The sequence below is a fragment of the Lepisosteus platostomus genome, chromosome 7 (assembly GCF_059453375.1).
Source record: "Lepisosteus platostomus isolate fLepPlt1 chromosome 7, fLepPlt1.hap1, whole genome shotgun sequence".
Taxonomy (NCBI): Eukaryota; Metazoa; Chordata; class Actinopteri; order Semionotiformes; family Lepisosteidae; genus Lepisosteus; species Lepisosteus platostomus.
In genome coordinates, this window is record NC_142617.1 from 4,076,802 (window position 1) to 4,102,751 (window position 25,950).

Genomic DNA, 25,950 nt, shown 5'->3' on the forward strand with positions numbered 1-25,950 from the left:
TTTTCGCTACTCAAGATATAATAGCTGCTAATTGCCTTTTTAAAAGTAGTTCTATTTCTGTAAAATAAACAAAAATGCAGAATTGTGCGTATGTGCAGTTCATGAGTCTTTGGAAGTCATTTCTATAATTAGACACCAATTGTTTTTGGCTTCAATCAAAATCAAACCTTCAACCCAGCTCTCACAAACTCCAAACACAGCACCGAAAGTTTTGAGTTTAGCTACGCTTCACTATGAAATCGGAGGCGGTCTCCACTTACACAAAGTTTAGCCTCCTTCCTTGCAGTACAGATATTCACCGGACCTGTGAAGGCTGGGCTGTGCAACTTCTGCCACTGGGAACGGTGAGACTGAGTAATCCTGGGGCTGCAGTGGGATCACTGGGAACTGGCTTCTGTGGATTAGTATTGATTAATAAATGATGATGATGAACAAACCCCACAACATTTAAAGGGGATTAACATTTTGTACTGTTAAAAAAAAACCCGAACCTAATGACTTCATTGTTGCAGTGCTACACGGTGGAAGGATATTCACAGACTTAGTGTAACAGAATTGTTTTTGAAACTAGACGTCTGTCACACCTCTTCTGAAGTCACACTTCTCTTTCGCGTCCTAGCAAGTGGACGCCCCAGCACCCCAGTGAGGTAAGATACAGGGTACTGGTTTATAAATCAGGAACAGAGCTGGAACTCAGCTCAGCTATTCAACTTCTTATACAGCACAAGCAGTACCTGTGAGCCCTCGGGTAGAAGATTCTTAACAGGGGGACTGAAGTAGCTCTTCGGGTCGAGCTTGTGCTCCTCTTCCGGAGTAGGACTGGTGGATTTCAGCCATGTCTGGTCCTGTGGATCCTGTTGTACTGAGCAGGGCTGCTAACTGCATCAGCATCAGCAGGGTCAGACAGTCCTGCCACACGCTGGTCTAATCCCAGCTCCTGCATATCTGACAAACTAAACTGAATCATTTCATGTTTCTGGTTTTTCTTCACACTGTGCAGTGGCTTTTACAGAGTTAGAAAGCATGGGGTGGATTTTACACAAGTGAAAACAGCTTAAAATTTTGTAAATAAGAAACATTTTTTAAAAACAGACAAAAAAAGATGAGCTCATTTCATTTTAAAAGTTGCTGGGGACAAGTTAGAACTGCTCTTCTTTAACATCATATTTTTTCAACAAGAACTGCCCCCATCTTTTGAATAAAAAAGATCTTTAATAATCAACTTTATATATTTACAGATATTTACATCAAATACAAACATAGTGCAAAATAAAAATAAATAAAAATAAATATTTACAGTTTCAAAAAGTTTTTTCCTGTAAAACGTACACCCTGATACCCTCAGCACAGTTTTCTGTGCGCCTATCATTCCTTTTTTAATGTTTGTATTCAGCTACGAAAAACAAAAGCAAGCATTTTACATGTTTAGTACATTTTAGCTTCCCTCCTTCACTAGATCAACAACCATTTTTCAACAGCTACAAAGCATTAGTGTTCGATATAGTGAAAACAATGGGACCGACTCAAAAGCTGTGCTTTACACTCTTATCGTTATTGCCAAATGCAAGAGTTAAACACCGTAACATACGTTCAAACAACAGCAGTCATTTGGAAAGGACTTGAAACTCTCCATTTGTTGAATGTAACCGTCTCCTGCTCCTCAGGTGCTAGTCTACTGAATACTCCAAAAGTTAAGCACAGGATGACTGGAGAGGCAGCCTTTTTCTATTACGCACCTAAACTGTGGAATAGTATTCCTCAAAATATTAGGGAGGCTGGCTCTGTGGATATTTCTAAACGGCAGCTTAAAACATATTTTTTTACTCTTACTTTTAATTGAGTTTTTCTTCTATGATTTGAATTCCATTTGTTTTGTGTGTGTGTATGGTTCTTTTTTTTTGTCATAAGCACTTTGAGTCGCAAAAATGTGTATGAAAAGTGCTATAGAAATAAAATTATCATTATTACAAGAGTTGTTGAAATTAATGCAGACTCTTACACCTCCCAGTAGAATCTGAGAGTGCCCAGCTGTAGTCTGTACAGCGTGAACAATAAGTGCCTCTTTTTAACACCTTCATGTTCCAGTTACAAAAGAAAAGCTTGAAGTTCTTTACCCCCTGTGATCATTTTTAAGGTGTCAATTTATTCAAACCTACGCCTCCCACATAAAGAAACTGGCATTGCCTAGATTTTTAGATTTAGCTTTCTCTGTCATCCAGAGAAGGTCGAGTTAACAGTCTCAACTTTTTACTTTAGTGTGCAGCGCCCTCCTCTGCCTAAAACTGGAACTGGCAGCTCAACTGGGTTTAACTTCATAACACAACCAGGCTGCTCACCAGTGTAGCAGGTTTCGGTGTCCTGTTGGTTGGTGTCCTGAATACTTTTTATAGTTAACATTTAACTTTTAACATTTAAGGTGATGTCCTACCATTTGGTAGATCACTAATTATTTCTTAACCATACTGCAGTAGAATTATTTTTTTGCCCCCAAAGCCCACATCTTGTTCCAAAGACAATTCCAATAAATTAAACAAGTTCCATCGCTATCAAAAGTAAAAATCAGTACCTTTGAATTCATTTTTTTTAGAATCTGTGTACTGGAACAAAACAGATTCTTTCATCATCCGAGAGCTTGTATGAAGCTGATAAAACCCCTCGTCACTCAGCTGTTTAATGCTAAACATCTTGGGGGGTTTCCATTCCTTGCCATGAATTTTACCCAAACCAACTCGCTTCACTTGTGTGTTTTACAGTATGTCAGCGTGCCGAGTGCGTCTGCCACTCCCGTTTGCCACAACTGAACTCTTGTCGAACAAGGGTGCAGTTTTTTTGGCAAACAAAAACAAGATTCAATCTCAAACTGTGAATAACCTTAGTCTTGGACAAAAACAACAATAAATAGAAAAATAACACTGGAAAAAGAAAATACCATTTCTCCTAGAGTGCAATCTTCAATAAAACTGCTATCGACAAACTGTGCACCGTGTTCATTAAGCAAGTCACTGCTGACTGGTGTCTCTGCACTGTCCATGAGCGTGGGCAGGTGTCCCATCGTGGAGTCCTACCTTGTGCCTGTGCTTCCGAGACGGGCTGATGGAGCCTCGAATCCTCACCTGGAATAAGTGACTTTCTGATTTTCACACAAATTTTTTTTTGGGGGAAAAGAGAGGCAACGACCTCTTAACTGCTGCCGTCCCAAGGTGAAGTCTGAGGCCAATCGACTTGTGCCGAAGTCGGCGAAGGAAACGGATCGGGATAACTTCCAGGTCGCCATGAGCGCTACCACTCCAGGGGCTGTTCAGCACAAAGGGAGAGCAGAAGAACACTACTAATACAGCTAAGCCAGGAGGCCAGTTCAGGGAGGATACCGGAGCTCAGCACGGAAGTGGTCAGCCACCAGGAGGCGCGGCACCTGGTGACCCCTTGCCCAGACGATGCCCTGTGAGGGCTCCTTCACACAGCTGAGCTGCCGTCGTGGCCCAGGATGTGGCTGATGTTGTGCGCCGGCCTGTTGGAGGGCTGCTTGCTGGTGTCGGCGGCGGCGGCGTTGGAGAGCGACAGCAGCGGGGACATGGGCATGGCGGAGCCGTCGGGCGGCAGCGCCGTGGCGATCTCGGGGAACAGCGAGGTCAGGTTGAAGTTGGAGAGGTGCGGGGTGATGCCGGAGGAGTTGGCGATGGGCATGGGGGGCATGTCCGGGAGGAGGGGGAAGCTGGGCTGCGCGAACCCCACGGGGCGGGGCGGCGACAGGATGGAGCCGAAACGGTTGTTGAGCCCGCCACTGTTGCTCTTCTCCGTGCTGGGGCTGGTGAACATCTGGTTGGAAAAGTACTGTATGGAGATGTCGTTAGGCAGGCTGGGGTGCGCAGCTGGGGAGTAGGAAGGGTAGAAGGATGGGAGAGTGTTCTGGGCCTCCACCGGAATGATGGCGGGCGTCCTGGTGGCGCTGGGCTGGGTCACAGGAGGGATGAAAGAAGGGTTGGCGTTGATAGGAGGGTTCATGCCACTTTCGGGGATGAACGGGAAGCCGAAGTTCTGGGAGAGGCCGTGCTGGTCGGCGGTCAGGTTGTCTCCGCCCACCTGCGGGTTGTCGGCCATGAAGCGCACGATGCTGCCCCGCCTCTCCGCGGCGGCCTGCTGCCGGCTCAGAATCATGCCACTGCTCGATGTCAGGGGCAGGTGGCCGTCCGGGTCGAAGGGGTTCCCCGGCCTCAGGTTTCCAGATCTCGTCCGTTCCGCGGGCCGGATTTTGGTGCTCTGGCCGTCCTGCACCGGATGCCTGGATCGCTGGCTGACGGTGCTCTGGGGGCGGACGGAGGACCGGACGGGCTCTGCGCTGCTGTGGGGCGCCGCGGGGTGAGGCAGCACTGGTCGGACCCCACTGCTATGCATGCTCACATTAACCTGGGGATTCAGGTGGCCCTTGTTGCCCTGGCTGTCGTTTATCCTCATGGAGTTGGGCTTCTGGCCCGAGACGTTCGGGCTGGCGTTTTTGCCCTGCATCTCGCCTGCTGTGGAGGAGCTAGTGAAGGTGATGTTGATGGAGTTGCTCCTGGAGCTGATTGGCCCCAGCGGCATCTCACAGCTGTCCCGGTTTTGGGCCTCACTTTCTCGCCTCAGGTGGACACCCCCCTCGCGTGAGGGAGGACAGTTGTACTCCATGCTGACCGGAGGACAGCACTGTGCAGCCCTCTGGTGGTCAGATATCCGCTGGTTCCCCGCAACCTGTTCCCCAAGGTGGGGTGCTAGCAAGCTCTGCATAAAGCTCTGATGGCAGGAGATATCATTTTCTCTGGGCTGAATGCCAGCTCCTGCTTGGATGCCCTGAGGTGGTGGATAAGCCCCTCTTTGCTGCCTGTCAATCGATGTTCCCTGTCCTATTCTGAAGCTCTGTGACTGGACACTCCTGTGTGAGGGCACAGTTTTCGATGCCATTTCATTGTTCCTTGAGGCTTGCACCTCAAAACTAGCCATCTGATGCTGGGTTGTGCTGATTGTTTTGAAGGGAGGGCACTCAGAGACCCTCTGGACATCCGTAGATACAGGGTGCTTTGTTGGGATTCTGCCTTGTATGTTGTGTACAATGCCTTTGCTCCTGGAAGCCTCTAGATATGTTATCATGTCAGACTGCTCCTGACTCACGCGGGAGGCTTGGATGGCCATTCCCATCCTCTGTTCAGTATTTGAAGGAGATTTCCCAATGAGGGCCTCTGCAGAATAGTCGGAAATCCTATTTCTTTCCTGCCTCGACGGAGTGCAAATGATATCAGACGATCGGGAAACAACGCTCGGCTGGGAAGCCATCTGCTGCTCTAATGGCCGGGAGGTCATCAGCCTCTGCATAGGATTCTGTCCTGGGACATGATCAACTTGCGCTCCTTGCTGCCGACCCGTTCCACTGTCTTGCTGTTGCTGCTGCTGCTGCTGCTGCTGATGATGATGTTGCTGATGTTGCTGATGGAGGATTTCCTGGCTCAGATGACTCTGAGAATGCCCACCATGATGGCTCCTTGAAGCAGACTGGTTTTCGCAGCCCTTGTCAGAATGGGGTCCTCCAAAATGCTGCTGCTGCATTTGCTGCTGAAGATGCTGATGGCGTGAATGAGATGTCTGTGGTTGCTGCTGCTGCTGCTGCTGTTGTTGCTGTTGCTGTTGCTGTTGCTGTTGCTGTTGCTGCTGCTGCTGCTGCTGCTGTTGTGCCCCACTCTTTTGCTGCAGAGTCTGATCCCCTGCACCACTATGATGCTGCTTCTGCTGCAGAGCTACGGGGGGGCCCCCACGCACAAGGCCCCTTTTCTTCTGTATCTGTGCCTCCTGCTGCATGGACCTCTGCTGGTGAAGGCCATGGTGTTGCTGGGCGATGGGCTGGCCCTCCGGTTGGGTGAGGTGGTGCTGTAGCTGGTATAAGTGGTGTCTTTGACTCTGCAGCTGCTGCTGCTGCTGCTGCTGCTGCTGCTGCTGCTGCTCTTGCTGCTGCTTGAGATAGGGATTTCCGCTGGTCAAGTGCAGCCCCCCAGGGGCTGAAGGGTGTTGGGCGTGCTGCTGTAAATGTGGACCACCTTGCTGACTTTGCTGCTGCTCCTGGATCACAGCTTGGGGAGCACAGTGCATGTCCGATTGCCTCAGGACAGTATTCATGAAACTGCTTGTAGGGAACAAGTTGCTAAGCCCCTCAGGGTGTCCTCGACTGCTGCTGACAGAGGAGACAGAGGTCACAGAGCTGGGGGGAAGTTGGCTAACCATCATTTGAGGATGATCAGGGACACTGTCTAAGGTCCTGCCCAAAGCGGACTTCATGTCCAGCCTTCCAATATTGGGGTTGTGGCACTGTTTCTGCCGCTTGCTTGTTGAAAGGAGGAGGTCCTCTTGCGGAGGGCGCTTGGAGGCGTCTTTTAGGTGCTCACTGCTCTGTTTCAGGTGCAATTCAGATGAAACATGGCCCCTCATGGGCACGTTTTTAAGAGGCGTGCACTCCAGCATTTGTCCTGCGGCTGAACACGGTGAAAGCAAAGAGGCAGAAGAGGACCTTGATGCATGGACAGCAGCAGACACAGACGTCGATTCGGTGGGCTGATTCAGGGTGGACGAGCAGGCATAAGACTGACTGACACTGTTTTGGCGTATCAAATTATTCACACTCAGACTGCCCACAGGAGCAGAAGACTGCGATGATGGAACTGATAAATGGTGATTGGCCCCAGCAGAACTGTTACTTGCTGATACCAATGGCCTCTCACCACTCAGCTGAACCTGGGTCTGTGCCTTTCCTGTGTGACCCTCCGAGTGCTTTGAAAGCTTAGGCTGCTGACTGCCTTGTCTTTCTTTGCTGAGGGTGGAAGTCTCTTGACTTTTGGAAACTTCCCAAACTATTGGAACTTCTACACTGCTTGTGGGAACTTTCTTGCTTTGGGTATCATGGTCAAAAATGGCCTTGGCAGCCAGAGCAAAGATATCAGCCTGCTCTGAGAAGCTGAAGCTGGAGAAAGTGTTTGTGGAGCTGCTGACACAAGGGGTTTCTTCTCTGTTGGTATTGGGTAACATGGAGGCAACCGAGAATCCCCGGCTGCTTCCAGAACTGGTCGACATCGGCGAGTCCGTCTGCCTGCTTGACACTAAGGAGCTGCCCAATGTATCGTGGTCCAAAGCACACACTTGTTGTTGAGGAGTGGTCTCCTTCCGATTCATTGAAAGAGGGTCTGCCTCTACATCTTCCTTTTCAATCGCCTCGTCAGTAGACGGCTGCTTTGAATGCGATTCACCTGCAACTGGGAACTGCGCTGCCGGGATCTTACCCTTGTTGATTTCAGAACAAGCTGCTTCTGTCTGCTTTGTGACTGCAGGTGCGGATTTGGCGTGGGTTGAGGACAGCTCAGCGGACCCTGCTTTCTTGGTCTGATGTTCAGGAACAGTTTCGGGGACCACAGAATTAGCACATGTCACCAGCTTACCTGCGTTATGGCGATCGGTCCTGGTGGTTTCACATCCTGATGCGTGTGAAGAAGTGTTCTGGCGAGACACAGAGATTGGGGAAGACAGCTCAGAGATACTGGTCATTATTGTCGACAGGGAGTCTGAGGCCGTGGAGGCTGTGGAAGAGGGGGCCTGGCTGTCCGCTAAGCTGGGTTCCTGAGTGACAGGCATATTCTCCTTGGTACACAACACAGTGGGAAACATGCCCGGCTGTGGCCCTGTTGTTGGCGCACACACCGTGGAACAGGATGTCACAGCAGCAGCAGATGTGGTTGCTACAAGAAGCTGCGCTGTGGAAGCCTTACTCACAACAGAAGGGGCTGCTAGAGAAGACAACACCACTGAAGGCACGGTTGATTCTGGAGGATGTACGTCTCCCTTTTTGTGAGGTAATGCAGATGCTTCTACCGCAGCTGACAAGTCCTCTGTGACATCTGACCCATCCTTGTTCACGGGCTCCGGTCGAATCTCAGCAGCCGCTGGTTGCTTTCCTGCAGGTTTCAATGAATTCACCTGAGGACCGCCTCCTTGTTTGGTGGCAGGCGGCTTGGCCGAGCCAGATTTCTTTGAAGTCGCCCTTTTGGGTTTACCTCCTGAGGTTATGCTGGATTTCATTAACATCAGCTTCACCGTGCTGCCGGTGGCAGGGACACTATGGCCCAGTGGCCCAGAGGAGGGAGCTGTGGAACTGACAGAAGATGCACTGCCGGATGTATTGACATGTGAAACTGCAGTGGTGCAAGGAAGAGGAATATTAACCTGCCCACTGCTGGCCTGTGCCGCCTTATTAGCAGCCTTAGCCACAGTAATCTGCATACAGCTCTGGCCAGCCATCTGAGAGATGCTCTGATTGAGACTGGCAAGGGCACCGAAAGTGTTCAGGGCAACATTGGTGTTAGGATCTTCGCTGGTGGTGGGCTGGATGATTTGCATAGGACTCTGACTGGAGACTCCAGTGGACGGCTTCATGGGCTGCAAAGCAAAAATCTGACCATTGACTGAAATGGTGTGGGGCTGATGCTGTTGTGGTGTCTGTGCAGAGCCAGTGGTTTTACAAGTGGTTGACACGAGGGGTCTGGGAAGTATATGCACCAGATGTTTTCCCCCCACAGTTTGGACACTGGTCATGGGAGCTGAGCAGCTTGAAGCAGCGATCTGATTGGCTGCCGGAACCACAGCTGGAGCAGCAGCTGGCACAACCGTGGCTTGTGGATTCTGTAACACTGAACTCTGATTTGCTGCCTGGATGATGACGATCTGCTGGCATGGCGTCTGACTGGGCAAGCCCTCCCTCACCACTGTAGGTGCTGGGCATGGGTTTGCTGGCTGCAAGATAACAACATTTGGGTTGTGCGCAGCTTGAGGAACTGCAGAGCTGGCATTGTTTGTCATCTGAATCACCTGCATAGCCTGCAGCAGTGGCAGTACGTTTGGCTGAGTCTGAACTGGGATATGGGGCTGTGTTAATAATGGTTGAACAGGTACTGGCTGAATGGAGGGCAAAGTAACCGCTGCCAACTGGGAATGAACCTGCTTACTTCGTACAGAGCACAAAGAGACCCCCTTTAAACCTGGTGTGGCGGCCACACTGCCAGTGTTGAGCACCTGTCTGCTGCTATCTGTTGACGAGCTTGAGTTGTCATTGACCGATGGAGGCAAAACACTGGAAGCCATCTGGTTCAGGGGCTGCACCGTGTTCCCCGCCAGGTGTAGTGTTGTCCATGTGGTCTGGGTGTTGCCAGAGGAGGTCATCCTGGTGAGGGTGCTGACACCGTTTGAATCGTTTCCATTGGCAGGGGAGGCTAAAGAAGGCAAACACGCAGCCGTGTGCATCACTGTGTGGCACAGACCACTGCTGCTGCTCTCAAGGGTAACCGCAGCCCTTTTTTCAGTGAGTAATGCTTTCACAGGAGGAGCCTGTACAACAGGTTGTGGGGCCAGTTCCTGAGGCACTGAGGGACAATGCTGAAGGCTAGAGTGTTTAACCTGCTGCAGTTTCAGTGGCAAAACCTTCACGGGACTAACTGATGCTACCGTGACTTGTGTAGGGTTGGCCGATAGCAGTTTGCTGCAGCTACCAGAAACCACCGGCTGGCTCTGCTCAGACGTAGGAACTGTGGATCTCTGGAGAGTGATGTAGGAGACCGAGGGAGGCAACTGTTTCCGGGTCTCCAGAGTAGACTTTCCTGCAACCTTGTGAGCAGCAACAGCAACAACAGGAGCAGCACTGGCTTGAGGCAGTGTCGGCTTTGCAGATTTGGCTGGTGCTTTCTTCTGCAGATCTGTCCTGTTCGAGCACTTCCTGGGGACGGGCGCCGCCGTCAAATCACAGGAGTGCTGCACAATCACAGCGTCGGTAGCCGGCTTCCTCAAATCCTGGCCGACGTTGAAGACCACATTCTGCGCAGGGCTGTCCTGACGGCCGGGGCAGATGATGTTGCCGTTGGAGTACACAATGATCCCCTCTTGAACCTGATGGGTAGGGATCTTTGCCACTTTCGTGCATTTCAGCTTGCCCTTCCAGTGAATCGTGGGATCGTCCATGAAGCTAATGCCGTTGGCCTTCAAAAGCTCAATGTAGTGAGAGTTCTCCCGCCGAAGTTCCTCCTGCTGCCTCCTCAGCCTTTTTATCTCTTCCGCTACAAAATATACAAAAAGAGACAAACAATGGCCAAATTCATTTACACAGGTACAGACTCATGCGTGGCGTCCACTGCACCCGATGGCATTCAAACCTTTACACTACCTTAGCGTAAACACGATCTATACACATAAAATTCAGACGAGGAGCACGGATTACAAAAAGCCTGCGACTCCAGGCCTTCACAACACATGCAATCCAGACCTGCTAGCTGTACTGTGACAAATGCACAGACGCACACTCCCGAGAGAAATGGAAAGCTGTTTCTCCATCAAATACACAAAACCAACCATAAAACCCACCCAAACTCCTCCCCCTCAAAACAAAAAACAAACATATCCACACCCACCCACACAATGCCCCACACACAACTTAAGCTCCATAAGCCTGAAAGTCTATACCCTCATATCCTAGAGGATAAACCACACTTATCTGAGAAAATATACTCTGAACATCAACACCCATATATCGATTAAATAACATTAGTATTTCAATTGGACCCATGACATAAAAAATATCATCTCTCTCCCTTTCTCCTTTATTTACTATTTCACGTTCTTTTAAGGGGTTTAGCAATTCAAAACCGATTAGTAAATAAAAGCTGCCCGGCACAACTGATCTCTGCCTACCTTGTTCACGGTTTCCTCCATTCAGAAGCAGCTCGTCGTTTTGCTGCTTGAGCTGTGTGATGTACTTAAACGCCTGGTCCAGAATCATGTTCTTGCTCTGAAGCAAAAAAAAAAATTAATACATTATTTGTTGGGCAATAATCGGCAGCTGGAAATATATATATACATATAAGTTTCTAATCCAACAGTGTTAGGAGAAAAAACTACACTTCAAAATGCAAAACACTAAGACAGCTGCTACACAGCTTACCTGCTTTAAGGCTTGTGAACATGGCAGGAGCTCCCCTATTCGATTAATTCCTGCATTGATCTTCTTTTTTCGGTGCCTCTCAACTGCATAAAGGAAAGGAGAATGAGCAAAACCGCGCACTTATAATGTAATGTTATAATAATGTTTCTTTATTAGCCCTATACAATTTCTTGCATTAGGAATTCGTCTTTTCGCATACCCCAGCTTTTCTCCATGGAGACACAGACACACAGACAGGGAGAGAAGCTTGGGGTCAGAGCGCAGGGTCTGCCATTGTACGGCGCCCCTGGAGCAGTTGGGGTTAAGAGCCTTGTTCAGGGGCCCAACGGAGTAGGAGTAGGATTCCTCTGCAGGCCGCGGGATTTGAACCGGCAACCTTCCAGTCACAGGCGCAGATCCTTAGCCACAGAGCCACCGCTCCGCCCACTTCTCTGCACGCCTGTCCAGTAACAACAAAGCTACTGCTCCGGCACCCACAGGGCAGCAACGTACTGTGCTCTGATCTCTATTCCGGGATGCAGCGGAGTTCGAACCCTGGTCTAGAGTGATGACGGGCTTTGATTGCCCAAGAACAAAGGCAGTCAGCCTCAGCAGTTACGCTGCATTGCAAGCCCTTGCTTCAGTTCATCCATAAGAATACCATTTTCTTTGGCGCCTGTACTCGTTAAGTAATAAGGGAAGAATTAAAGTCCCGGAGTAGAACTGAATTCAAGCATCGTGATTGACCAGCCCTACTGTGGAGTGAAGCTGGGGTCTCTGCGGCCACAACTCAAGCTCTAGAATAGCCCATCTGTGGTCCTGGAGAGCCTCCGTCCAGCATCATCAATTTCTTAACACACAGAACACTTTCGCTGTGACTATATCATCAGGCAATTTGGGCAATAAAACATTTTAGAGCGGGGTTGAGCAATCTTGATCATGAAGGGCTAATACGTCTGCGGGTTCTCTAGAGCTTTTCAAGGCAGCAGCATCTGAAGAGCTGGGAGAAGTGGTCAAATTGATCCTGTTATGTCAATATTGAGCTGATTTGCGTTATGAGATCAGTTGAAATGAAAGCCTGCAGACACACTTGCCCTCCAGAGCTGGGACTGCCCATTCCTGTTTTAGAAATGAATTGCAAAGAAATGATCAAGCTCCCTTTGCTCTCCAGGACCACAGCTGGCCATTCCTAACTTACCTGAATCACTTTACTAACCTGATCAAACCTTACATGTTCCAAGGCTTCAAAAAATGATACTTCAACAGTACCATTTAAAACTTACTAGACCTTCGGGACCAGTTAGCAAACTCTACTCTAAAGCTTCAACTCCCTTTCTTTCCAAAGCTTTCTCCCTTTCAAAGCAAAGACTTTGTATCCCTACTAAATGAAAAAAATATATATAAGGTTAAGGTGAAATACAATCCAATATCAACACAAATGTTCAAGTCACAAAAATACAACCTAACCTGAACCTTAAAGACACCATTCTACGCATCATCACCTATATCTACCATTGAAACACCAGAAATTATTGCCAGAGTTTTTCCACAAAATAGTATTAAATGTCTCTCAATCTAAAAAAATAAATCAAAAATGAAAGGCAGAGCATTATGCCAAGAAGCTTGATTCACGGTGAGGCTCTGAAATCAGCAAATCAGGCCCAGGTGGGTCCTTAAAACTGCACCTATGTCTCCTGCACATAATTCCTAAAGTTCATGGTCAAAAAGGCACTAATGGAAAAGATTTTCACAAATCCCTTTGAATGGAAAGACATTCAAAAGTTTAAAAAATCCCCTTTTACCTGCATTGTGAGTCTCTTTGTTTTTTTTCCTGCAAACAAAGTTAAAAAACAAAGAATTACAGAACTGTAGATCGCCGTGCACGTATAAACACAACTCCTACCAAGCTGGACAGACAACCTCATAACATGGACAGGTGGAAGACACTTATGACTTCTCATAAAGGTTACCGTAACAAACAAATGAACCTTTTTTTTAAAAAAAAAAAACCTGTAAGGCATTGCTGAGTTATGATTTCTGCTGCTACTCCACTATGATCACCACACAGAATGGAGCATGACCACACTTCTCCAGAGCAGCTGCACACAATGCATGAAGTCATGGGAGCTGTCTGAAGCCATAACTCACCGATGTGGCTTGCTGGCAGGAGTCTGGTTTTCTGTCATCTCAGGCATGCTCACAGAAGCGGGATTCTGTAGCGCACACACGACAGGTCACACTGCTTCCCAGGGGGACTCACGCACATGCCTCCACTGCCAATCAATGCGGAGAAGAAAAAAACATTTTCCTAAGAACCGGAGGAAGATTTCAAATACAGCCCCCCTTGCTTTTACATATCTGATGTTACAGAGATAAGCCCCATCACTCCCAAAGCTCACACAGCTTCATCTTTCTTATCTACAGGTGACACAAAAATGATTTTCAAGACCAGAAAAACAAGAACTGGATTGCAACAATTTTGAAACTCAAGTTATGTAACAGACTAACTTTATTTTCTTTAGGCCTGCTTACAGATTGGTTAGCTCATAGCGACACATTTCAGGCATTTTGTGCAAACCATCTCCAAACAAGGCAACTAAACTTTTGGATAAATCTACTTCAGAAAGGGCATTGCCAGTTCTCAGTCTTTCCTCAGTGAAAACCATGCTGGAATGATTTTGTCACCGATTCAGTTTTCGAGGCTGTGATTTTTCCCAAAAGGTGAGCATCTGCTGCCAGTCCTCCCACAACGGAAGAGTGTGCGCTGTTATTTCTGACAGTGAAAAATACACATCCATGCAGCGCTTATCTTAAGAGACCAGGACGAATCTGCTTCAAGTACTGTACACTGAAAGAAGCAAGGCAAATAACAGAAAAGGCACACGAGCACCAGGAATTCAAAATACAAATTTTGAAGCTTGTGCCCCACATAAAACCATGCACGCATTTCTATAAAACCACAGAAAGGGCGTGTTCAGCAGACACCTTCGTAGTTAGGAATGAAAGAGGAGAACCTGCGGTGTTTGCACGTAGCTGTTGCAGTTTGATCTTTTGGGCTGGGTTTCGTGGTTTCTAGTTTTAACTGGATAATGGTGCAAACTGGACCCACGTGGAACGAAATCCATCACCACGTGAAGGAGTGCCCACTGAACATGTGCCTCAGGCCAGGAAGAGCTGGGAAGAGCTGCTTACCCACCATAGGCCCTCAACAACACTGCAGGCAGGCGGCCCACTGCAGCTCCCAGCTCCTGGTGCGGTGCAGCTCAGGTCAGCAGGCCCCCTGGCCATCACACCACGGGCGTCGCTGCCAGCCCTGCAACGACACGGAGCCCAGCCATAAGAAAATGAGCACCCCCCCCCCCCCACGCCCAGCCCGTTCCACTGAGTATACTGTACATCCAACTCCTATTGGCATTTTAACGCCAGAGCGACAAACTGTTATTCCAAATGGGTATGCGTTTGATAATATGATCATTCATGGAAGTAAGTAAATAATTAAACTCCTCTTCAAGCATTTAGGAACGTTGAGGTTTCTATTTTGAGACTGATTTTGCCAAATAAAACGAACATTCACCCGAGCAGACTAGTCAGCATTGACTACATACTCCTGTACTGGGTTAATGCTGCATTTGATTAGGTTAGAAAAACTTTTAGTCTCTGAATTCGTGTATGGACACTGCTTGTTGTTTTAATTGATCACTTCATCACTGTGCCTTTGGCATCGAGTGTAAAAATATCAATTTTTTCATTTAATTTTTTTTCATGAATGTACACAAAGAGCTGGACAAATGCATATTGTAAATTATGACTATCTTTGCCTGGCCAAACAGGGCACAGATAGTTTATTATGTTTGACCTCTATAAGAAGCATTAGCAATCTGTAAATTCACCCTGCAGGTAGTTCACTGCTCACAAGTGTGTGTGTATTGAGGGGGTCAGGGTGCTCACCGGCCGACCCTACTGTCACAGCAAGTTGATGATTTAATCTACAGATTTCCACAGTATATGCTGAGCTTCTACAAAAATACACTTTGATTCCCATGCCTGACAAGCATACCTCCCCCACGTCCGTGCGCTCCGGGTTATACAGGCCACTTCCCCCTGTCTCCTAATGCACGGGTTGTCCTGTGCTGTCAATGTTTCTCATGGAGACCTACGCATCAGGCCAGCCCCCTGTCCTCAGCCGGTTTTTATCAGGGACTCTGACCCTTAGGACTGCAGTACTAGCAAGGCACCGTTCTGGTTCGGTTTAATTTCCACCCAATGGGAGGAGTAAAGACGATACAGTACTTCTGTTCAGAATACCCCAGGAGCTATCGGAGGTTGTTTGGCGATAGATGCAGAAACATGCGCCATTGTACACAGGATTAAAAAGCAGGGGGTTTTAATTGTTTTGGAATGACTGTTGAAAACACAGTCGCATTTTCAATACATAACCAGAGCAAAAACTGAACAAACCCTTAAATCAAATAAAAGACTTGGGCGTAAACCGCTCCTTCCAGGGGTATGTTGTTAGAGCCGGCTAATTTCTTAACAACAATAATGGTGTTATTATTACTCTTGAGTACACCAGTACAGTGCTCTCAGATGACACATGGTGTTGTAGTTTTAAAACTCAGAACTCTCAAAAAACCAAGACAAAGACACACAGCTTTCAAACACACACGGATATACTACAATATTATAACTCGACGGCCGGCATGGATGCAAACAGACTGACTGGCACGGCGGTCCTAAAAGACAGGTGTACAGTACTCAGTCACAGTATCTTTTATACGAGAGTTCTGCAGTCAGCTATTAAATCATTTTAGAAAATGCAAATACATGTATTTTAAGGCTCTTTCTCCGTGCTGTACCAACAGCAGACACCCTGTGACGCCCCCCGCTGGTGCCCCAACACCCCAGGTACACCAATTTTCAGAAACATAACAGGTCACACCTCGCATTGCGCTAAACCACACATACACTAGTCAATAACATATTATAATAAATATTTCCACCACCAGACTCCTGCATACCGATTTCCACTATTGGTGACTGCACCGTATGGGTGTTAATAACAATGCGATTCGAAAACAGTGCCTGGTAATTACGAAACCCCGACTGCCTTCCCATGGGCAGAAACGGTCAAACTAAAATCTAATTTATGCGCAACTAACCAATTGCTTCACCATCTTCGGTTCATCTCACTGCCAAAACTTTAGTTTTCCTTGGAAATCAACTCTTCGCTCAACCTAACCCACAGGTTGTACGAGTGGAGAGGCAGTAGGATGAGGGGGGCGGAGAATGCCGCAGAGCTGTCCAATCATGTGACGCAGGAATCCGTCGACATCCAATAGGAAGGCGGAGAAGGCGGAGTTAAGAACTGCGGCGCGAAGCGATAGGCCCGTTATCCTGACAGACAGCGAAGGCACCTTTCAGCGAAGGCGAGGTCTTGCCGTACATGGCCCCTGGTTGGTGGCCTGCAGATGGAGGAGTTGCTTTTCACACCAAGATAGGTTGAGGATTACAGGAACTGTTAGGTGGGAAATGTCCCTTGTTGTTTTCTTAAAGGGCACTCGCAATAAAAAAGTCGTGTTCTCTCTCGCTTCTCAAAGACGTTGGCAAATCCTCGCCTTCATAAGAGTAGTTGGATAAAGAAATTAAAATCCTTAACCCACACATTAAATAAAAAGGAAAATAAAGTCCCCCCCCCAAGATAGTTACGAAGTAATTAAAATGCTAAACCTGCAAAACCTTAGACATGACTAAATTGGGGGAAATTGCTGAAAGCCAGAACAGGCAATCCTGGTCGTGAAGGGCCAGTGTTACCTGTATGTTTTTATTTCAGCTGAGCTCTATAACGAGCTACACAAGCCGACTACTGGATCTGCTGGACACAAGCAGCCCTCCGCGACAAGGACTGAACAGCCCGGGTGTAGTGAACTGGACCTAGAATTTTACAGAAGTAAAAGGAACAAGGCATGCCAGACTCTCAGGTCAGTGACAATACCCATGTTCACTGCATAAGGTCATCGTGCTTAGTGACATGAGCAAGGAGAGCAAACCCACTCGGAGACCGATAGACCTTCCAGTCCTGTCCAGAGTCAGGTCAGGGGCTGGTCCTGGAGTCACAGTTTTACAGGTCACCCTTAAATCAAAAAAGACTTAAGGTCTCAATTCTGTTAGGTAAATGGCCCAGTCAGGCCAGGCATGGCCAGCCCTGGTCCTTAATGGGCTAAACAGGACGTTCCTGCAGACGTTAACCTTGCTGTGGTTCTGCAGGGACCAGGACTGACCTATGTGTTTAAGCCCTGCGATCACTTCTAAACATGCACTGCAAGACATTCACGTAATGGCCCCTCGCTTAAACATATAGCAAGCCTGCAACTTTATTTACCTGATTACGGAGAGCAAAATTCTTTTTCCTCCAAATTTACTGATAAAGTGCAAACCCGCAAGAGAATTTGCACACTCCCCTTACCATCCATCTCAAAACGACAAAGGCCACAGAAGCAGGTGAAGACAACTCTTGAGAAACACCAGAAGTAATGCAAATAGTATTCTGTTTTATTTAGAGAGGTTAAAAAGTCTTATAATATAGAGCTCCAGGGGAAAACAAAAAAAGATAAAATTCTTCAAAGAAAGAAAGAGAGGGAACAAAACATGCTTTAACTGCAACGGGCGGGAGGGGCCATCACAGCACAGGTTCTGAAAAACGCGTTTCTGTGCTCTGCGGCTTATTTAAATGGTACAGGAAACAAGGCTCCGGCTCAGACAGTCATTCTCCCTGGGACCAAGTCGGCTGCACCCACTACAGAGCGGCAGTAGTAGTGCCGAGTTTGCACGGCGCAGACTTTCAGTACGACTTAAGGAAAAAAAAAAAGCTATGCAGAACCGTCCACATTTTTTAGATTTGGGAACCTCTGTGATCTTTCTCGCTCGGTCTTCTTAAAAGAAACTCATGGGGAGGGAGGAGGCCGCTCGGCGGCGCCACAGGAATCCAGAAACCCAGGAAGTCACCGTGTGGGCAAGACGGCACCCTGGAAAACGCGCAGTGAAGCACCTGTCTAAGGGCAAGGGGCTCTGCAGGCCCGCGGAGGTCAGCCGCAGAAGGCCCAGTCTGCCTCAGAACTGCAAGTGCAGGGCTCACGTCACTTACACGAAGGTAAAAAGAAAGTTCGGAGTACCAAAGCCAAAAAAACGTTCCACAACCCTTAATAACCTTAAAATAACCATCTCGTAACCGAGTCAGGACATCAAAACGGCGCCCTTTTAACGCTAAATGATCAACAATCGTCAAACAAACCCGCTGATCCGAACAGAGGTCAATTCTTTCACCTCTGCCAGTGATCGAACCGCTGAACCTTCTTAACTTGAACTGCTGTGTCTGTGCACCGATGCCTGGGTGTCAGGGGTACGAGGAGCTCTGCAAGGGTAAAACCTACTGCTCGGTTTCTTCCTTTCCTATCGGATGTGGCTGCGCACGCTGCGCTGGAGGTCATTTCCACATCCGAGCCACTTCGGCTCATCAGGACAGAGCTTGTCCTGGTTACCGTGGCGCTAAGCCCCCCAGAGAGTACGGTACTCCCGGCCCATCGCGGAGCTTACCCAGAGCAACACTGACACCCATTAATACAGTCGGGGGACTGGACTCGAACCCACGATCCACCAGATTAGAGCGCAGAGATGTACCCACTACGCCAGCCCACTGTATAGGCATGTATACGTATACATAAACATCCCAGGTGTTTGTCAAATCTGGCATCATTAACCACTTTTTGTTTTAATGTTAAGCTTTAAAACGAAATTCAATAATATGTAAAAAAAACAAAAACAAATCTAGATGTTAAGCTCTTCAATGCAGGGCCTCCATTAATTAAAATAAAACAGCTCTCTGGCCTTCTAGCTTTCTCTCCGTTGTGGTGAAAGGCTACCAATAGTACCACCATTTTTTTTGGGGGGGGGGGGGGGGGGGGGACATTTCTGCACACAATTGCTTCACTTAAAAAAAAAAACTGCCCCAAAATGATGCCGAAATTGTTGCACAGAAAGCTTCATGAGTTCAGTAGCAGCTCAGGAACAGTACTGTTCTCAGCACCGCCTTTCGTTGAGCTAGGAAAAAAAGTCACGGCTGTCGGAAACGGGCTTCGGATCCCATCTGTGCAGCATCTTACGTGCAGAGTATCAGAGTGTTCGGAAAGGCCAGAGGGCCGAGAAACGAGGGCAATATTGTGGCACAGACCCCATGTCTAAAAACTGCTAGATTTACTGAAGGAAACTGAGGCCTGGGTCTGCAGGTCCGTCCGTCCCCGCTGCCCCCATCTGTCCCAGTTTGATGTCGCTAACTTGCCCCTGCAGGTCTGCTACAGCTCAGGCTGCACCTCCCAGGATCATTCACGGCCAGGGCTTTAACTACCTTCCCAGCCGCCGCCTGCTCCTGGATCACTGAAAGAAACCGGGGAGAACAGGGTTTTTTTTTAAAAAGAAACTCGGCCCGTTCCGAGGGATAAAAAGAAAAATCTATTGTCAAGAAACAAAAAACAATCAGAAACTAAGAGTGTGGAATCTAGCAACGACGGGGTGGTGTCCCGCGGGGTCCCCCCCCCCTCTGCATCGCCCCAACAGCCTCACTCCAGACCTCCGCGCCGACCCCCCCGTCTCGGCCCCGCCCATCCTCTCCCCCACCAAACTGGCGCCAAAGCCGGCCAGCGAGGCTGGGCTACAAGGAGCAGGCCTGGGAAACGCCACGGCCACAGAATGCCAAGCCGGCGCGTTGCTAAAACGCAAAACGTTCAGTCTGAAAAACCTGTGCGATTCCCCTTCGCCCCCCCCTTCGAGAAAGACACAGAACTGGGCCTCGGGGTCCTGCCACACAGGGAGCGACAGCCTCTCGCCCCAGTCGCCCGTTGAACTGTGTCAGGGTTTTCTGCGGTTCCTGATCTCGCTCTTTTTTGCGACTCACTCCCTCAATGTCATATTCTAAAACATTTTAACCAAAAACAACCACCACCACCACCACCACCGGCAACCGATAACCCTCGCCCTCGGAAAGACTGCTCCTTTTGGGAAAAAAAAAACACTTTCTTCTAGTGCACTTCTGGATTCTGACATTTTTGTTTTTCAACCAATTAAAAAAAAAATAGGAAGGGGAATGGGTGGAGGGTGGAGGGGGACTGCAACTTGAGTAGGGCTCCCGTTTTGCAAAAGAAACGCAGCATTTTTTTTTTGTTCTTGTCTAGTAAACTTAAATGTCCCTTGAAGAAAGTGGTAAAGGTGTCATCAGCCATCGGATTCTCGCACCAGGAGCCTCTCACAGTCCAGGCACGGAGACAGTGCACGCCAGAGCTCGTCCGCCCGTTTCTCAGTCCTAATTGCCTTTCTGCAGATCGCCGCTGGGGGCCGGACACTGACTCTTGAGGTTTTTCTGCAGAACGTGGGCGTCCGCTGGCTCTATCCTCTTGTAGTAATTCTTTTTCGTTTCTATGATCTCAAAACCAAACTTCCGGTAAAAGTCGATGGCAGACTCGTTACTGATCTGAACATGCCTGCGTGCCAATAAAAAAACAGAAAACAGCAGTTAGACGCCGCACTGCCCGTCAGACAGAGAGCAGACGTGCTTGAAAGAGGACAGAGCTCTTGGCATTACTGCTAAGGTGTGCAACTGAAGGGAACTTAATGCAGGTTGGTCCTCTAAGAACGTTATTTGGCCACAGGAAATACTTGTGGAAATACTTGACAGGTTGCAATTAGATAAGCAGTTCCAAATGTCTGTGAACTTATAAACAAAGACTATAATTGTAAGAAAAAACAAATACTCAACTCTCATCTTACATGCACAAGGAAATCAGCTATTTTTCCTATTTATTCTTTGCAAACCAGGATTACTTACAGATAGATATTGTCGAAAGTGCCATCCTTCTCACAGATGTTTAACACGTGGTTCAGCATCTTTGTTCCTGAATAAAACAAAGCATACAGGGAGTTCAGAGGGGCACAACAAGAGACACCTGGCCTGTGGATTAAAAGGACCGGAACACAACCGCAAAGCTTCGAAATTGAAACGCAAGGAATGCATCTTTTATTCACAACGTGTCGCGTGATGTTTTTGACAAGTGTTAGCAGAGATCTGTAGCGAGTCTCTAGACTGAACGAGCTTGATGCTCCGTGTGTGCCTTCCCTTAACTGGGGCTCATGACTGCAGTGGGCAACCACAGAACCCTGTTTTTTTTTTCCAAACTTTTTTTGCACACTTTGATTGGGGCCCATATTACAAGTATGTGCTTAGATTATCCCCCTGGGGATGCATAAAATTTTTTTAACTCAACCAATCTGATTTTAAGCAGTTTCTCCCTTTCATGTCTCAACGCTGTCAGCCCCGCCTCTCCGTCAGCCACTCTCTCAGCTCTTTCCAAAATCAGAAGAGCAGCTGCTGATAAAAAGCACGGGCCACAATCCTTCCGATTTGTGGGACGCATACGAACAGCAAAAAAAATAACAAAAACATCCAGTCTGCGTCCTGAAGAAGAGAGCGCCTTTCGAAGCAGGCCGGCAGAGTCATACCTATCCCCAGCCTGCGATAGGGCGCCAGGCAGCCCAAGGTCATGATGTAGAGCCTCTTCTGGTTCTGAGAGTGATCCACCCGGCAGCACACTGCTCCCACTGCGATGTCATTGAAGTACGCTGAAACACAGCGGAGAGCGAGAGTGAGCTCTCGCCCACGAGCACCAGCGCCCCCTACGGACCGCACCCGCACCTGCAGGCCCTGCGCGGACACGCCACCCCCACCCTCCTCGCGCACGCTCGCCTCCCCGGCCCATGTCTCGCTGCTCTTGCGCGGCCCTTAATCACCCCCCCTCGCACCCCCGACAGAATCGAGGACACCCCCAGCTCCACTCACCTAGCTTGGCCAGCTCCCCCACCTCCAGCACGTCCTTGTAGAACTTGTCGTTGTAGCTGACTGGGAAGATCACCTGGTTCAGCCGCTTCAGCTGCTTAATGTTGTGTGGCGTCACGTCTCCCAGCTCGATCCGGCTACTGGAACAGAACCAGACTGGTCAACGGCTGTGGCGTGCCCACAGTGGACACCAGCTGAGCACCACTGCCGTGGTGACAACCCCTTCCCAGGATTGGCAGGAAGACCCATTTCTAATGCATTTCCTGCGCTGCGCAGACATTAACTGATTAACCTTGTGATCAACGAGCAAACTATTTAATGCTGTAAAGAATTTTCCCGTCACAATGCATCTCACTGACGCACAGGCAGGATCGGAAACTCCAGGTGTGGCCGTGAGTTCTGTGGTGCTCTTGTATGGAATAGCAGCTTGGGCAGGGGGCAGAGCAAAGAGGGAAAATGAAGACTCTGCCTGCACAGCAGTTTGATTCTTTGCAGGCTAAACCAGTACAAAAGAACAAACCGCACCGATGAAGCAGAAATGCAAATATTTCCAAATGACACTAAGAGCATGCGTCTGTCCGTGCAAACGTATCCGCAGACCCGACGAAAGGACTGAAACGTTGAGACACCTGGGTGCTGTCTTGCATGGGTGAGCCACGAGCACATGAGCTCAAAGAGCACTGAAAGAGCTGCCCAGCTCGCCGACACCTCCCAGCTGCTCCTCGCAGCCCGCGAGCAGAGCCAGGGCAGGCGGCAGCTGTACACACTGCTATCCAGCAGAGCCCACAGCCAGGCCAGCTTTTACACCGCGGAGCTGGACGCACTCCCGCCAATGTCCACGCTCTCCAGGACTGACACAGCTGCCTCCTCTCAGTCCAGACCGAGCCCAGAGTCTTCGAGCTTGGATGTGTTCTTCAATGAGGGGGCCAAAGGTCATGGAAATGTGGGCAAAGAAAAACTATGAACCATGTCCAGCAAGTGAGCGCTGGGTTCACAACTGCACAAATTAGCACCACTTCAGAACTATCACCTCTCTTCAAATCCCAGTCCCGGCCATTATTACTACAGTCCCGTTCTCTTTCAAAGCGACGGCGTGCAGTTACGTTTACTGTTGCCTTTTTCGTTTTCCTGTTTGCACGGCGGAAGGTTCTGAGCCGGACCCCAGCTCACAGAGCAGTGGGAATGGGCTCCAGGCAAGCGAAGTCTCTCAGCCGAGCTGTCACAAATGAGAGGGGCCCAGCCCATTTGGTGGTTAGTAGGCAAACTGATCCAAGGATCTCCTCGAGTCAGGGTGTTGCTCAGCCTGTTCCATAGGAACTGTTCAAGCCCCTTTGCTGCAGGATGCCCCTGGGCACCGCGCAGCGTCCACAACACCGCAGCTGAGCCGTCTCCTTCCCTGGCGGCCGAGATCGGGCCGGTGCTGAACACCGCACTCAGTTCCTCACCACGCCACGGGCGTGCCGAGGGTCGACTTCCGTTTCTTTGTGCAGAAAAACAGAAACACGGGAGCAAGACACAAAAACAGCTGGGTAACTCCGAGAAAAAAAAAAAAAGACTTCAGCAAGCAGGGGGCAGCCATTGCTGTCGATGGCAGGGGGCGCAGACTTGAGGAGAAACGTCTCGGGCAGCGAGCGAAGAGAACCGAGTTGGACATCCATTGCTGAGCTCAGGTCAGACTTGGCCCTTGTTCTCCTATTGAGCTCTGCATCAGGAACCCCCACAGGACGACCACACACCCCTCCGCCCGCCGACGGGCTGGGAAGAGAGCTGCCCCCTCCTCGGCACAGGGCCCACCCGCCCTGGCTGGACCTGTGCCCCAGGCAGCCCCGAGCCCAGCGCGCGCCCTGGTGTATTTATAGGGGCCGGCCGGGGCTGGAACTCCATTTTTAAACCAGCTGCCCGGGTCACGAGATACCGCACCAGCTGGCGGCAGGAGGGCGGCGCGCGGCGCTGGCAGGACCCCGCTCTGTCCAGGGCCCCCCACAGCGCATGCCACGCTGCAGCGCCTCGCCCGGAGGGCAACCCGGGGCTTGTCCGAAACAAGTGCTTTGTACAGGGGCGTCGAAGTAGCCTTTTTCACTCAAATGGCCTCCTCTCTCTCTGCGATCTTCTTAATGTACCAACGTTTTTTTGGTTAATGAACAGGATGGGCCTCCTCTCATTTATAACCCCCCTCAGTGACCTTCAGTTACAGTCCAACACCTCAATCAAGCGAGCAAGCCCAGACGCACAGGCAGGATCGGGAGAGACACAGACACCTGCAGACATGCTGTATGGAGTGTCTGATAGGTCTGTCTGCAGATACATCTTCTCGCCTGCACTCCACTGCGAATGGGGGGGGGAAACAACAACATCCCACTTAAATTGGTTTTGCTTTCTCTTCGTGAAGAATCATGTTCACGAACCCCCCCCACCCCCGCATGCACTCGTCAACCAATAACACGGCCACTGAAGGCTCCTGTCTGCTGGTTTACCTCCGAACCGCCCTTTTAAAAGCAGCTTTTGGGTCAAAGCTTCACAGGGGCCAGGGAAGCGCTCCCCACCCGGCAGTGGGGGGGTAAACAACGAGACAGGTGTGGACAGGTGTCTCGTGGCGGGGGTGGGTTTCTTCCTCTACTGCTGCAGCGCGCGCCAAAAGGCGTCCCGGGCTGGGCGACCCCGCACGCGCCCGGACCCCCCCCCCCCCGGATTTTACCTGTTGATTTTTCTTAACAACAAATAACAGTCGATCTACTGGTGACGCCCCGGGGCGGGGGAACGTGTCTTAACCTTTTAGCCAACGCAACCGTGATACACAACGAAGACGTCGGCCGAAGCGCTATTACACCCCCAAATACTAGCCGACCTGCGTCCGATATCGCCCACTGCGTGACTTCAGAAGGGATCCAACGGACAATTGTGCTCAAACACACCTTCGTTAACCCATTTAGTACACTGTTTTAAGGATCTTTCACTATCAAGACGCAGCCGGAAGAAAAAACACTGGTTACAAAGTTAAGGGGGGTGGGGGGAGACTTCAAAATTAATATTTACAACAGCAAACGCTTCTACGTTATTTTCATTTTAAAAAACACACACACACACACACAATACAGAAGGGATCCGATTAAAACAAACAGCGGTTTTGTTTTTCGGCCGGTCCTCGCGAGGGAAAACCAAAACGGGGATTGGGAAACAGAACCCCAGCGATCCTACTTTTGCCATCTTGGGGATGAGAAAACAGGAGCGACACTCGCCGCTCGCTAACCAGGCGCCCGGCGGTCACAACGCTTCTGCTGGCGTTGGCAGATTCCTGCTTCCCACAGCAGCACCAGGCGAGCATGCACACAGCAAAGCTCATCGCAACACCCCCACCCCTCTCCGGAAAAAAAAAAAAAAGAGAGAGAGAGAAAAGAGGAGAAAAAAAAAAACTTTATCCGTGATGGGGAGAGAGGCGTCTCGGCGGACGGCGCCTACTCACCCTTTCATGGTGGACAGGAGTTGTTTCCCGGGGGTGTCGCGGTCAAAGCGGAGGGCAGCGGCTCGTCCTTGGGGGGGATTCGGGCTGAGTTCGGGTGAGGATTGAGCACCGCTGTCAGCCAGAACCACATGGATCAACTTCGCTCCCCCTCCGCGCGCGCACACACACACACGGCTGAACTCTGACCCCGCTCGCTCCGCACCCCCCCTACCCCGGATAAAAATATTGCCTTCCCCCGCGGAGACCCCAAAACCGCCTGCCCGTCCCCCAACGCCACCCTGACGCGGTTTGCGACCAGTTTTCAGTGCGTGAAAATATTTTGAAAATGGGATTCGATTAAGCGACGAATTTAACGGCTGTTTTTTTTAAAACGTCCAAAGGCCGTGACCTTTGACTCGGGCCGACGTTTCCGTTTTCGATTAAAATATTTTAACGACCGCATTTAAAAAAAATAAATTGATTGCGAGGAAATGCGACAGTATGTTTAAATGTTAAAAATCATTTGAGTTGAACTGAAGGAAAATATCTAATCCAACAGCGAATCGGATAGATCACGTGACCAGAAATACACACACGTGCCCTCCCGTAATATATCTGAATATTTCTTTACGCAATTATGGAAATTAATGAACTAACTAATCTGTT

At 49.3% G+C, this 25,950-nt stretch overlaps 2 protein-coding genes across 4 annotated transcripts; both read right to left on the reverse strand.

Moving 5' to 3' along the window:
• Nucleotides 1-1,095: 1,095 nt before the first annotated feature.
• Nucleotides 1,096-16,263, reverse strand: usf3 (upstream transcription factor family member 3). 2 transcript variants are annotated; one of them, XM_088638551.1, is made up of 7 exons: nucleotides 16,129-16,263; nucleotides 14,166-14,282; nucleotides 13,118-13,242; nucleotides 12,772-12,800; nucleotides 10,991-11,073; nucleotides 10,741-10,837; nucleotides 1,096-10,109 (listed from the first exon to the last, which is right to left on the reverse strand). In XM_088638551.1, the coding sequence occupies exons 3-7, from the start codon at nucleotides 13,162-13,164 to the stop codon at nucleotides 3,454-3,456; spliced, it is 6,912 nt and encodes a 2,303-aa protein (XP_088494677.1). In that variant the 5' UTR covers nucleotides 13,165-13,242; nucleotides 14,166-14,282; nucleotides 16,129-16,263; the 3' UTR covers nucleotides 1,096-3,453. The 2 variants fall into 2 exon arrangements, with proteins under 2 accessions (XP_088494677.1, XP_088494678.1); XM_088638552.1 differs by having other exon boundaries at nucleotides 14,162-14,282.
• Nucleotides 16,264-17,497: 1,234 nt separating this feature from the next.
• On the reverse strand, nucleotides 17,498-25,510 carry naa50 (N-alpha-acetyltransferase 50, NatE catalytic subunit). 2 transcript variants are annotated; one of them, XM_088638579.1, is made up of 5 exons: nucleotides 25,306-25,510; nucleotides 21,849-21,982; nucleotides 21,512-21,631; nucleotides 20,841-20,907; nucleotides 17,498-20,496 (listed from the first exon to the last, which is right to left on the reverse strand). In XM_088638579.1, the coding sequence occupies exons 1-5, from the start codon at nucleotides 25,311-25,313 to the stop codon at nucleotides 20,319-20,321; spliced, it is 507 nt and encodes a 168-aa protein (XP_088494705.1). In that variant the 5' UTR covers nucleotides 25,314-25,510; the 3' UTR covers nucleotides 17,498-20,318. The 2 variants fall into 2 exon arrangements, with proteins under 2 accessions (XP_088494705.1, XP_088494704.1); XM_088638578.1 differs by having other exon boundaries at nucleotides 21,849-21,985; nucleotides 25,306-25,508.
• Between the last annotated feature and the right edge of the window lie 440 nt (nucleotides 25,511-25,950).